The sequence below is a fragment of the Uranotaenia lowii genome, chromosome 3, assembly GCF_029784155.1.
Source record: "Uranotaenia lowii strain MFRU-FL chromosome 3, ASM2978415v1, whole genome shotgun sequence".
NCBI lineage: Eukaryota > Metazoa > Arthropoda > Insecta > Diptera > Culicidae > Uranotaenia > Uranotaenia lowii.
In genome coordinates this window covers 271406234-271420562 of record NC_073693.1, presented here as the reverse complement: position 1 = coordinate 271420562, position 14329 = coordinate 271406234, and the positions used below count along the sequence as shown (strand labels likewise).

At 38.0% G+C, this 14329-nt stretch overlaps 1 protein-coding gene across 1 annotated transcript in view; it reads left to right on the top strand.

Moving 5' to 3' along the window:
• LOC129757714 (uncharacterized) overlaps positions 1 to 14329 on the top strand; it is a 468755-nt gene that overhangs the window by 281168 nt on the left and 173258 nt on the right. The window contains 1 exon segment of the mRNA XM_055755003.1: positions 9194 to 9310. Within this exon segment, the coding sequence (XP_055610978.1) occupies positions 9194 to 9310 (117 nt within the window).

The following is a 14329-nucleotide window of genomic DNA, read 5'->3' as shown; positions in this document are numbered from 1 at the left end:
CGATTTTTTGAAAGTGTTAGAACCTACCCCCCCCCCCCCCCCCTTAGCTAGATCATCAAAATAAACGTGCAAACATTTTTTGCAATTAAAACCCGTGTTTACGTTTCACCTTTTCTCTTGAATTTTTATGAGAAAGTCTTGGATTTTGGCCGATTTTGCCCAGATATTCTCCGGTTTTTGTGTTGAAAATTTCAAATACAACAGTAAAAATAATTAATTTTGAGTTAATAATGCCAAACGATTTTCAATATCTCAAAAAATAAATAAATAAATATTTTTTTACTGCATATGAGCCGGTAAAGCGATGAAATGAATTTATTTCAGTTTTTTTTATTTTCCTATCACATTTTTTCTTGAACAATTCATACACAGACAATAGTGAAAAAAATGTGTAGGAATTATCTAATTATTCAAGCTAAAGTTATTTTACATTAAAAGTTATTTATTCAAAATCATGACTTTCGAAGAAAATTTCCATGGAGATACCTACCAATTTTTTCATAAAGCATTAACAAATATGGGTACTTGTGATACAGCCCAGTTGGCGCGTCAGTTGCCTCCTTAACTAATGTCAGTGCGTTCGAGCCCAAGAGTAAACATCGATCATAGTTGTACCGGAAAAATAAGGATAATTTTCTTCTTCGATTCTGTTATGAAAAAAGTTATGAAACTTATATCTCCTTCAATTTGAATCCTAATTGAAATTCTCATAATGATATTTTAATATGAATTATAAAACTTAACTTCGAGCTGAAACTGAAGACGAATTTTAATTTCGAGTCTGAGTTCCACATTTAGAACCTAAGTTAAAATTCAGAAACTAAATTCCAGATAAGAACTTCTATGAATTTAAAACCAAAATGTGAAATTTGTTCCGAACCCTCATTCAGAAATCTCTTATTTTGTTTTAAATGTTCAATATCAATTTCGTCAATGTTTCAATACTTATTCGTTATTGAACTTGTAAATTTAATCGATTATTTCGAATAGTGAAATTGTTTTAGATTTTTCAATTCTGGACTCATTAAAGTTTCTCATGCTGCAATTCTGCATTTTAATTAAAGATAAAAGTTTCAAGTCCAAATCTAATGGTTTGAATTTTAAATATTTTCGTTTTCATATTCCGAAATTATGAGTTTCGAATATGAAAAATCCATCTTATTTTTGTTTGAAATGTAAAATCATGTTTCTAATCAGGATTCTTTCCAAATGATGATCCAAACTGAAAATCTAGAACAAAAAACTGGGTATCTACTTACTAAATAGAAATTTTTCCGCCATGCCCGCCGGGCAAAACCTTACATAAACCGAGCATATTGTTTCGAAATTTTCTTTAGAATCCAGCCAATATCCAGGCAAATTTCGAAATCATTCCATTAAACTCAAGGAGAAAAACACTTGAAAATTTGTTTTTTTTTTTCATCGCAACCAATCAGCCAATTTAGAATCATATTTTTGGCTTCCAAAAATTCGTTCTTGCTTATTTCTACAAAAAGAGACTGGGCAAAAATGTATGAAACTTGGTTTTCCGGTGCAATAAATGGTTCGAAAGTTCTTGAAAACACGTGTAAAATCATTATGGGGCCAAGAAATCTACCTTGGGAAAAAATTAGAAAACAACGAAGTTGTTTTCACTATAAAATCAGAACAAGGTTTGGAAATTGGCCCGAATGGGCAATTTGGTTTTCGGATGTATACGGAACAGCAATATATGGTTCAAAAGATTTTGAAGAAAAAAGGAAAAGTTAATATCGGGTCAAGAAAATCTACCGTGAGAAAAAAAGTCATGGATTAAAGAAATTGTATTTTTTGAAAAAAGAAAAATGGCAAGAATACTCAGCTAGAGTTTTTGCAACGGTAGATTTTCTTGATCCGATAGTAACTTTTTCTTGTCTCTTCATGGTCTTTCGAACCATATATTGGTCTTTCGTGTTCATCCAAAAACAAAAATGCCCAATCTCCTTCGTTTAAAAATTGTTTTTGGACGCAAGATACAAAATTCTAAGGACTCAATTTAAATTTTTGATTTCATTTGCAAGTAAAGTGAAAAAAATCTGTACAAATCTAGGCAACCTGGCAAGCTTAGTCTAACTTTTTGGAGTCTGTTAGACTTTTTGGAGTGAAACTTTCGGATTTCAATGTTCGGGACTAAATTACTATCAAAAAAGGAAAAAACCAGTTGTAAAATTTGGAACCTGGGATGAGATTTCGAGGTTTTGGACTAAGTTGTGAATCGAAATTGTTACTCTTGACTAATTTTAGTAGTTCATCAAAATTTGATGAAGAATTAAATATTTTAAGTTTAGCGAAACACATTTCGCTTTTAATTTTTAGACCCTCATGGGGGGGTTAAACTCCCAAACCACCCTCCCTTTCCTACGGCCATGGTGTCTAATGAAGAAGTTTATTGACTTAAATGTTTCATCAACATATGTGCCATCTATATTGCACACTTTGAACTACCGTTTTTTTTCTAAACAAAGGCTACCTTGACGTTCTTCATTTCCTGGAGTTTGTTCTTCAAAATAACTCAAAATTGTCTATTTTATCGAAGTTTAACCGCATGTCCACCTTCTGCAAGAAAACAACATTATTAACTTTTTATCTCTCCAACACAGTTTTCGCTTAAGGGGGGGGTAGGGTCTAACACTTTCAAAAAATCGATTTTTTTTATTTTTTTATTTTCTTTCATTTCAACATTTCAAGAATGTTGTATCAAATTTTCAAGTCAATTGAAGAAAAACTGTAGAAGTTATAGGCATTTATCTCCTGCTATCTAATACTGCAAGAAAGCAAAAGCAGAAACTTCAAACGCGTTTTTCTCGAAAGCACATTTTTAAAGTCCGTGGACATCGTCATTTGAAAACTACTTATCCGATTCTTTTCAAATTTGGAACATATTTTCTACATATAAAATACCAGACCCCAACGTTTTTCTTTTTTGGTTTTTTTACTTTGGGGAGATTTTACAAATGAAAAATGGCGAATTTTTTAGTGAAAAATCGTAGTTTTTACTTCAAACAGCCACAAAAATTTCATAAAAATATTTTTAAGTTAAATAAAAACGTTGGGGTCCAGAAAAACATCTATTAAAAATATTTTGCTCTGGTTTTTTGACTTCAGATGATTCTGTGCTGAGATACAGTGTCCACCGCAAATCCTGTTTTCTAAAAGGCATCCTCGAAAGTGCTCCATCACCGGCTCATTTTTCAATATTTTTCTACGAAAAAATTACTAAATGTTCTTTTAACAATGCTTTGTATAATGCAAAAAATTTGAATACATTTGTTTGAACGATAGCTCTAGAAAAAAATCGAGAAAATGGTGTTTTTTTATACCCGTTAGACCCTACCCCCCCCTTAATGGAAGGAATCGTGATCCAACCAAATCAGAGTATTAACTTTAAGAAACCATTTAATGTGCCATGGAAGGAAAACGATAGCTTTTGTAGGTATTTTGCGGTATATCTGGCCGTTAATTTTCCCAATCGAAAGGTACCACTTATCGATTTGCATCTTCCGCAGATCCACAATTTTTTTTTGAATTTTTGCATTTTTTCGAATACTAAGTGAAAAAAAGGAACAGGACATACTATGATTTTATTTTATAAATTAAAGCATAAAATGTTAATTTCAATACTTACATTGCCAAAAAAAAGAGTACTGTTATCTTATTTTAATCGCCGCTGGGATATATTCTTGTTTAATTTTTGGCATTTCGGCGAGTTGTGAAAATTCAAGGTAGAATATTTAGAAAGAACATGAAAGTATTATAGGTGGAAAGATCAAAGCTAGAGCGCTTTGGGTAGAAGAAATTGAATAGTTGGTGAAAATGTGAGCAGGGCTTTTGTTGTGTGAACAGCTTTTGAACTACTTGCGTGATTCTTTGCCGCGCGCCGTTTCAATGTTGATAGGAAGCGATGAAGAAACCCATCGCATTCCTACCCACATTGAAACACGGACGGGTCGAACACATGTGAGATTGTGTCCGACCGGGCAAAAAATCACCCAAGCAGCGCTCACATGTGCTGTTCTATTGCTAAGCCAATTCTATCGATGCGTGCTACTTTTTTTGGTACATCGGATGGTTGCTACTTTTGTTTTCGCATATTATCCATCCGATGCCTTACTTTTTTGCCAAATGCATCGTGGTGAATTGTGTTGTAATTTTTGTTAGGGGGGAAATGGGATAACAAAAATTACAACACAATTCACCACGATGCATTTGGCAAAAAAGTAAGGTATCGGATGGATAATATGCGAAAACAAAAGTAGCAACCATCCGATGTACCTAAAAAAGTAGCACGCATCGATAGAATTGGCTTAGCAATAGAACAGCACATGTGAGCGCTGCTTGGGTGATTTTTTGCCCGGTCGGACACAATCTCACATGTGTTCGACCCGTCCGTGTTTCAATGTGGGTAGGAATGCGATGGGTTTCATCATCGCTTCCTATCAACATTGAAACGGCGCGCGGCAAAGAATCACGCAAGTAGTTCAAAAGCTGTTCACACAACAAAAGCCCTGCTCACATTTTCACCAACTATTCAATTTCTTCTACCCAAAGCGCTCTAGCTTTGATCTTTCCACCTATAATACTTTCATGTTCTTTCTAAATATTCTACCTTGAATTTTCACAACTCGCCGAAATGCCAAAAATTAAACAAGAAAAAAAAGAGTAAGAAACTTAGAATGTTTGAGTTAAAACCACAAAAACATCAGAGCCTACTGATTCTAAATTTTAAAACACACTATAGTGTACACTTAGGGTAACTAATTGACAACTTTGAAAAACTTTCTGACTCAAAAAAAATATTCTTATCATTCTAATTCATTCAAATTGATTTACAAACTTAGTTCAATAATCCTTACTCATTCAAATTGATTCACAACTTATAATTAGGTACATCTGCCTACTTGGATTGGTAAAACTCTGATGCCCGAGAAAAAATGTGTAACAATCAGCGTAAAAACCAAATGAATGAAATATTCGATAGCTATTTTATACCAGTGGCCCACAAGTCCTAGATATAAAGTCAAATGTCTTTCAATTTCTTAGCTCATAAAGTCATAAAGTCATTTAGGTCAAAAAGTCATTGAGGTCAAATAGTCTTAAAGTCATAAAGTCATAAAGTCATAAAGTCAAAAAGTAATAAAGTCATAAAGTTATCAAGTCATCAAGTCATAAAGTCATAAAGTCATAAAGTCATAAAGTCATAAAGTCATAAAGTCATAAAGTCATAAAGTCATAAAGTCATAAAGTCATAAAGTCATAAAGTCATAAAGTCATAAAGTCATAAAGTCATAAAGTCATAAAGTCATAAAGTCATGAAGTCATAAAGTCATAAAGTCATAAAGTCATAAAGTCATAAAGTCATAAAGTCATAAAGTCATAAAGTCATAAAGTCAAATTAAGTCATTAAGTCATTAAGTCATAAAGTCATAAAGTCATAAAGTCATAAAGTCATTAAGTGATAAAGTCATAAAGTCATAAAGTCATAAAGTCATAAAGTCATAAAGTCATAAAGTCATAAAGTCATAAAGTCATAAAGTCATAAAGTCATAAAGTCATAAAGTCATAAAGTCATAAAGTCATAAAGTCATAAAGTCATAAAGTCATAAAGTCATAAAGTCATAAAGTCATAAAGTCATATAGTCATAAAGTCATAAAGTCATAAAGTCATAAATCCTTGAAGTTTTAAAGCTAAACACGTCCTCATTTTTGCAACTCAACAATTCAACAGATTTGTAAGACAACCAGTCACCTTTTTTTTGTTGCATTGTAAATATCTCAAAATCGCGATAATTTTAGATTTTAAACAAAAATTGTCGGATAGTAATTTTTTACAGGCAGCAAAATGCTGTCAAAATTTTTAATATCTGATCACTAGTAAATGTACTATCAGCTAAAGAAAGTGTCCCACACAGTATTAAATAATTACATGTTATAACCAGCAAATAAATGGTTATTATTTTTGCAAGGTAAGTACACAACATAAAGCTTATTAATGTTCTACAAAGTTGATGTAAAAGGTATAATAAACAACTTTGTAGAAGAAACCATGCCTGTATCTTGCTTCTGTAAAAAGTTAGATTTTGGCGCCACCTTGTAGAGAAAGATAGAACTAATTCAAATCCATAAATAGATAGCGCAAATATAGTCGAGTAACTTTGTCGAAGACACCGATGAGCTACAACGAAGCCTCTGGCCTGCAACCAATTTTGACCGCAAAAGTGTGGTTCCTGGCCCACTGTGCGCCGCCAACAAGGTGCTTGTGGTTTTCAAGGACATGACCCCTCCCAACACGCCAGCGCTCCGCCCAATTTAGAAATACTGGGCTATTGTCAAGCGGAACCTAAAGAAGACAAAAAAAACTGCTAAGGACGAGCAGCAGTTCAAGGCAAACTGGCTTTCTGCCGCGAAGAAGGTGGACAAGGTGGCTGTACAAAATCTGATGGCAGGGGTTAAACGTAAGGCCCGGCAATTTGGATTTGGAAAAGCGGAAGCCTAACTGAATATTTTTCCTGAATTTTATACTTATTAAACATGAAAAAGAAATTTTATTTGATTTTTTAAATAAACGATTTCACCGATTTACACGCGTTTTCCCTTGACCAAATTTTGACCGTATCACCCTTTAGAGAACTGATGCCAAATTCTGCCAAAACAGTACTGGCTTAAGGATCATGGGAGCAGGTGACGGTTCAGGAACTCTCGGATGTAAGCAGTTGTATTTATTTTGACAGTGGTCACTTACAGCTCGAAAAGTATGCCACACTCACTTATGGCTTGCCAAACCATTGCCTTTCTACCGAATTTTTCGGTAAAAATCGATGTCACCGTCTCGTTAATACTTTGGTCATCCTGAACAGTGAAATGTGTGTTGGTCACCCAAAGGCGTTTTGTAATCAAAACTGCAATAGGTTTCGTCGTCGATGATAACGCATGCCGATTTTCCACACAACAGTTGATCGTATCATTTACGAGCTCTTGGTTTAACGAAAGCAGCTTGTTTTGGTTTGCGATTAGACTTTTTCTGCTTCTTATATGTTTAAAAACTCAATATTGGCACGATGAACGGCGCTGAAAGGAGATCCCACTTTTTAGCCACATCCTAAAATGAGGCAGTCTTCTTACTGGCGTAAGCACGTAAACTTTCCGGTACAAAGTTTTAGCCACCGGACCCGGTGGACAAAACTTTGGTCCGCCCAGATTTTTTTGTCCACTAAGTTGCTTTCCTCTCCATACTTCCGAATCGCATTTCGATGCTTCAATGTTTACTTCTTCAACTATCGCTGTCTGCCTCAGCGAAATGTTATGGAGTAACAACATTTGTGCACGATAATTTTGCGCTTTTATTGAAACTGGAGCTCACCCTATATCAGCAAGTCAATATGCCAGCAAGTCAGCAAGTCATCATGTTGGGAAGTTGCATAACAGCAAGTCAATAATTTAGCAAGCCAACAAATCAGCAATTCAGCAACTCAGCCAGTCCTCAAGTAGTGACTTAAATCGAATGAACAGACCTTCTAATAATAAAGTTCAATCTGCAACCGAGCTATAAAGCCATCATGCGAAATTTCTGGCCTACGAACAGCAAGTGTGCGGTACCGATATTGATGATTTCGCTGCCACTAACACTAAATTTCCCAACCTCAGCCTGTATTCCGAAATACCTACCCGGGGGAAAACGATTATTTGTTCTGGTTTGTTGTTTGTTTATTCAAATCATTGAAAATCGCACACAATCAACGCGTTTTTGCCGCCATTCTGCTGCTATTGCTTGTCTGAGACATGGCGAGTGAGCGAGCGATCGAGTGGTGGTCGCTTTTCTTCGTTGATTGGAATTCATCTAACAGCACGTCAAATCCATAAGCGAAAATCGATGATTGTTGGAGGATTTTTTTTTTCCTTTAGCTCCCGATTTTCTAGCGTGAAGAAACCCATTTTTATTACGTGTTTGTATGCAGGCATTCCTTGCGTTCGTTGTTTGGATTCCAGTTGGCATGATAAAAAATCTCGTGCGGCGTTTGACTCTGTGGTTTTTGCTTCATCCTCCTTCAATCTTTGCCTCCCTGACGCTGACTCTTTGGTCAATAAGGTGCGTTCTATGGTCGATGATTTTCCACCTGCTGAAATTTTTCCAACCCAATTTCGCTCGGGAAGGGTTTAGTGGCTACAGGTGTTTTTTTTTGTGGGGGAGGAACAAAACGCGTGGGTGGGTGTAGTTCCCAGATATATGGCGGCAATTGGTTTTTATGCATATTTAATTTCGACAATTTATGATCCCACCAGAAAGCGGCAGCCCTGGAGCTCGGGCGCAGAACCGAAAAATTGTTTTTTTTTTGTTGCTGCCATAGCTCTGATGCTCCCCTTTTCGGTTTGTTTGGTTTATCGAAACGAATTTTTGGTGGTGAGTTTGTCTAAGCTCGGTATTTATTCTTACATGATGCTAACAGTATCTAGAAAACGGATATCGCTCAGTAAACTTGGAATGCCGCTTGGCTTCGAACGCAAGTATTTGAACATGTGCGGATATTATCATCATAAATATTTGCTCACCGGAGTGCGTAATTACTTATTGATTATGTATGTTATCTGGTTTGTGTACAGCGCCAGTGAATGATTCAGTCATAATTTTAAAAAGATTTATTTGTTTTTGTTGAAATTTATGTTATGAGAAAAATGTAATCTGCAAACATCAAAATAGACTTAAAATTCAAGGTGTTATATCGAACAAGCTCTTCGTTTTTCTTAATTTTACAACTTAAAACTCTCAAGGTCTTCAACTGCATCGAAATCCATGAATCGACTGTTTTTCCCTCGTCGTTGCAACGCGAAAGCACTCAAATGGAATCAATTTTCCGTGTAATTTTTTCCACTTGACTCTTTTTTTCTACTGCATCCGCGGGAAGCTGAAAGAGCTACCTGATTGATTGCCCGGCATTGCCATGAAAACAAAATAAAAAGTAAAACTCGGGAAAAAATCTTGAGCGAAATCACCCGTTGGCTGGATGAATAAATGCTTTCGGAGATGTTGGGTATTTTTCTTGCTTCAAATGTCGTTTTTATTTTATTCCTCAAATGGTAATTTCAATAACTGTTGGTTTTTTAAGGCCACCAGATTATTCAACATTCTTATGAAATAAACCACCTCACTGAAAAAGTTCGTTCTGTTTTTCCAACCTTGCAGATACCAACTGGGCCCTTCCGCTGGCTTTGGCTTCCAATCTGAACGTTCCCTATCGAATAGTGCTGACGATTGATGATCTCAAGGAGGCACTCGGAGAACGAGACTCTTCAGGCAAAGGTAAGTTGGATGTGGATGTGGTTTCTTGAAGGTATCCTCCTGGAGTGAAGAGCATTTATATTCCAACAACTAAAACATTCAATCGTTGATTTACTTTGTGTTAAAAAAAATTGAATAAGGTTCTAAACAGATATGTATCTATGCATTCATTGATGAAAAATTTATTGAAATAAATTTTCTACAATCGCTTTTTTAAAACATGTTATACTTACGAATCAAATACATTTCGACATGAATTGTATATCTAAATGACAACTTTATAGTGTTGTTTTGGAAGAATTATTTGATCCTTTGAATACATATTATGATTACTTTTATGTTGGGCTCTTGTTACTGCGACCAGTGAGTTGATCTATTGTAATGCGTCCCCTGTTTATTTTTTGCTCAGTCGTAAAAAATTACTTCAATGTGTTTTGAAAGTGTCCCTATCTTGAGATTCAGTATTCCAAAACTTGTTCAACCGCTGTCAATAAGCATTTGATCATTATTATATAATGATAGTTGATTATGATTTTTTTTTGCGTCGTTTAATGTTAAAGCCTTTATATAAAAATTAGTCACAATCCAGGCTTTTGATTTCAAAATTAACGATCAAAAAGGCAATATCCGGGCAAATTTTCTCAAAACTCAGAAATAACTCAACGATAATCCAAAAAGAATTGAAGAAGAAAAAGTTTTGAACAAAATTCATCCATTTTAAATCGTATTTTGAGCTTCTAAAAATTCTATTTGTGATTGTTTTCATAAAGCTCTTGCTCATAAAATTTTATTTTGGAGCCATAAATGAAAAGTTTTTGTGACACAAATCGTTTTTTTTTTGTTGTTGTTTGATTTGCAAAATAAAGTGAATAAATCCGGGCATTTTTTAATGAAATCCGGGCAACCGGGCCGGAACGGACTGTTCCTGAATTTCGTTTAAAATATTCGAGCAAATACGGATAAAACCGGTCAATATGGAAACCTTGGTTAAAGTGCCCAGACAACCAGAAGTGGTATATTATTTTACAGATTATATCGTATGTGTTCCGGCGCAGTCACAATGAACAGCGGTCCACAACAATTAATTACGATAAAATACGAAGACATCAGTGAATTACAAACAAAATATGAAGAAATACGAAAATTCGAAAAATGTTAAGTGAAATAGATATAAGGGAAGAAATTCTTTGTAAATAGTACACATAAAACATGAATTTCACCGAACACAATTTCACAATACACAACACAAAACATTGAATTGCCAACACTGCACACTCACACCATAGTTTTAAGAGTGAGACGAAAAAGTGATACGTGAATTCAAACCATAGCTCGTAAGTGACATGTATATATTTATGCTTCAATAAAGATCACTTTGAAAACCTAATCGCGCGCAACGGACGTGTTTTCTGCATCCCGAAAGTTCATCAGTTCTCGGTCTTTGTTCTGCTCCGCCATCGCTGGTCGATTGATGACCATTGTTGGTTCCTGCTTCCTTCATTTTCGTCAGCCGTTTGGGACCCAATTCCTGGGACAACAATAACGGAATCCTGCGTCCGTACATGGTCCTTCATCCCGGATTGAATCACGCACGTACCTGCCAGGCCTGGGGAATCATTTTCGGCATTCACCACCAGCATCAGCAGCAGAAAGTGCACTTCGATTAGCAGCAGCAGAAGCAATTAATTTGCTCATCAGCACCAGCAGCAGCAACAATCAATCACCGCGGAACCAACAGCATACCTGAAAGGAAGTATCGTTCCAGTACTTTGTGGTAATTAACACGAAATTACTTACGTTTTCGACTTCCAGGGGGGTTGGTCATCGGTCCCGAGTGCGTACTTGAGGGTTTCCCGCGATATTCGACGTTGAACGGAACAATTCGGACTTCATCGGAAACTTCCCGGGTGAAATTTTTTCGATTTCACAACATCAACAAACCGTAGGTTGGACCGGTCCGGTAAGTCATATGCCCACTATTCTTTCGCCGGAAACGGTTCCAAGTGAAAAGTTTGCACAATTGGTGCATATTTCGGATATTTTTTTATCATCGAAAATTGTTCGTCGGCCATTGCTGTTAGCCATAGAAGATAAATTTGGAGCTCACTATTAACCCTTCAAGTGCCAGAAGCACAAAAAGTGTCAAATTCAAAAATATTTTGGAACTTTTTTTATTTTTGAATTTGATTGAATTGATTGTGGTAATCGATTTTTTTTGGGAAAATTAACCCTCTCAGTACCATTGGAAAATATTTGGAAAACAAAAAAAAAATATTTTTCGGAATTTTTGCGGTTTTTTTTTGAATTTTTTCCGCTGAGCAATGAAGAAAGAGGTAGAATTCAGAAAAAATATGGTAATTTACCGGCAGGCTAAGGATTCGATGGATCGTGCCATAAATTTTATGCAAAATTTCGACCCGGATACGCAAGTTGAGCAAGCTTTAGCTCGAAAAAATGCTCTTGAGAGCAATTATAAGAAATTTTGTCAAGCCTCATTGAATCTTGAGAGCCTTGAGGAGGAGGAAAATACTGGGACAGATTTCGCGAAGGATATGGCTGCTTTTGAGGAGGATTACTTCACGCTTAAAGCGTTTTACGCATCGCTAGAGGTACCCCCCCGCACGCCCGCACCATCCTTAAGTTCATCGGGTCATTCTTTTCGGGCCCTGAAGTTGCCGGATATCAAACTGCCGGAATTCAGTGGCAGTATTTTACGGTGGTTTTCGTACTACGACACGTTCGACTCGTTAGTACATAACAACGCAGAGTTATCAGATGTGCAGAAGTTTCACTACCTCAAGTCGACTCTTCGAGGAGAGGCATTGAAACTTGTTGAGAAAATGTCTGTCACGGGTAACAACTATTCGGTGGCGCTGAAAATGTTGACTGATCGGTACCAGAACTTGAACATCCTGGTACGTAGTCACATTGAGGCGTTGTTCAAAGTGGAAAAGGTGCGCAAGGAATGTCCTCGGGAATTAACAAGTTTGGTCGGCGACTTCGAGAACAACTTAGGAGTTTTGGAGAAGCTGGGCGAGAACACGAAAGGCTGGAGTTCACTTCTGGTGCACATGGTGTCAGCGCGGCTGGATCACAACACGCTTCGCGAGTGGCAACGAGCAGCGGATAAAAAAAAGATGCCAACCTACGACGAGCTGATCAATTTTATCCGTGAGTACGTGATGGAGCTAGAGACGTTGCAGTCCGATCGACCAGTGCGTGACTCCAGACCCAATCTCCAGAGCGTGAATGCTGCTACCGACGTCAAATCCAACGACAACTGTGCGGCGTGCGGGAAGGGACATCGTTTGTATTTCTGCGAGCAGTTCAAACACATGCCGGTTACTCAACGTGCTGCGATCGTGAAAAAATCTGGATTGTGTGTCAACTGCCTCTTTGGAAAGCATTCGTTCGCTACCTGCAAGTACGGAGCCTGCCGAGTGTGCGGAACCAAGCATCACACGCTACTACACAATCCAGATGTGGATAAAGCAAGAGGATCCGGCACAAATCAAGTTCCGAAGCAGCCTTCCTTTTCCAACTTCGCTGGTGTCGATAGTTCGCTTCCTGTTCCTCTCAGCCTCTCCGCCAATACGCACTCGGGGACCAAACGTCTCGACCTCTCCCCTTCGAACCAAGTATTTCTCGCCACTGCTGTTGTCAAAGTCCTCGGTCCAAAGGGTACTTCGTTCCTCGCTCGAGTTCTGCTTGATAGCGCTTCGCAGCCGAATCTCATGACTGAAAGGTTTCGTCGTCTTCTAAATTCGCGGAAGACTCCTGGTAACACAGAGATCGCTGGCATTGGTGGAAATATTTCTGCAGTGTCGCTGTTTTCGACTGTCGCTACGGTTGCCTCACGGTTCAACAACTTCCGAGTTCCGCTGGAGTTTATTGTGATGGATAAGGTGACCAGCGATCTTCCAACTTGCACCATCGATGTCAACGACTGGGCCATCCCAGAGAATATTCGTCTCGCCGATCCATCGTTTGCTACGCGTGGTCCCATCGATATGGTGATTGGTGCACGGGTTTTCTTCGAGCTCTTGCGAAGCGGTCACTCCAAACTTGGCGACGGAAAACCAATGCTCCAGAATTCGGTGTTTGGTTGGCTCGTATCTGGTTTTCACGACAGCGGTTCCAATGCTGATGAAGTTCGGGTCCATTGTAACCTGTCGACGTTCCACGATCTTGAGCAGAGCGTTAGCAGATTTTGGGAGCTTGAAATGTGCCAGACAAATTCTACGTTGTCAGTTGAGGAGCGCCTTTGTGAGAACCACTTCGAATCAACAACTCGCAGGGATGATTCCGGACGTTACATCGTTAGCCTACCCAAAAAACCGGAACTTATTGGTCAGCTGGGAAATTCGCGTGCTATCGCCACTCGTCGATTCTACTGCCTCGAAAAACGTCTTGAGCAGAATTCCGATCTCAAGGCACAATATTCCTCGTTCATGTCCGAATATCTTGCGCTTGGACATATGAAATTGGTTGATGCTGTCGAGGATGCTCCGGGTCGCCATTTCTATTTGCCACATCATGCTGTTTTCAAGCCGGACAGTTCTTCTACGAAGCTGCGAGTAGTGTTCGACGGTTCCTGCAAAACCACTTCGGGTTTTAGCCTCAACGACTTGCTGCTGAAGGGTCCAACTGTTCAGGATGACATGATTTCGATCATTCTACGGTTTCGGATGCATTCTGTGGTCGTAACAGCTGACGTTACTAAAATGTACCGCCAAATCTGGGTAGCAGAGGAAGATCGGGCTTATCAGCGGATTCTCTGGCGTGAATCTTCTTCGGAACCACTTCGTACGTACGAGCTTACGACGGTCACCTATGGCACCACCACCGCACCGTACCTAGCAACACGATGTCTGCAGCAAATAGCCGACGATGAAGCCCAGAATTTTCCGAAAGCAGTTCCCGTAGTCAAACAAGGTTTCTACGTTGACGACATTATGCGTGGGTTCGATACAGTGGAGGAAGCAGTCACAGCTATACGAGAAACGTCTCTGATGCTGAATTCCTGTGGTTTTCCTCTCT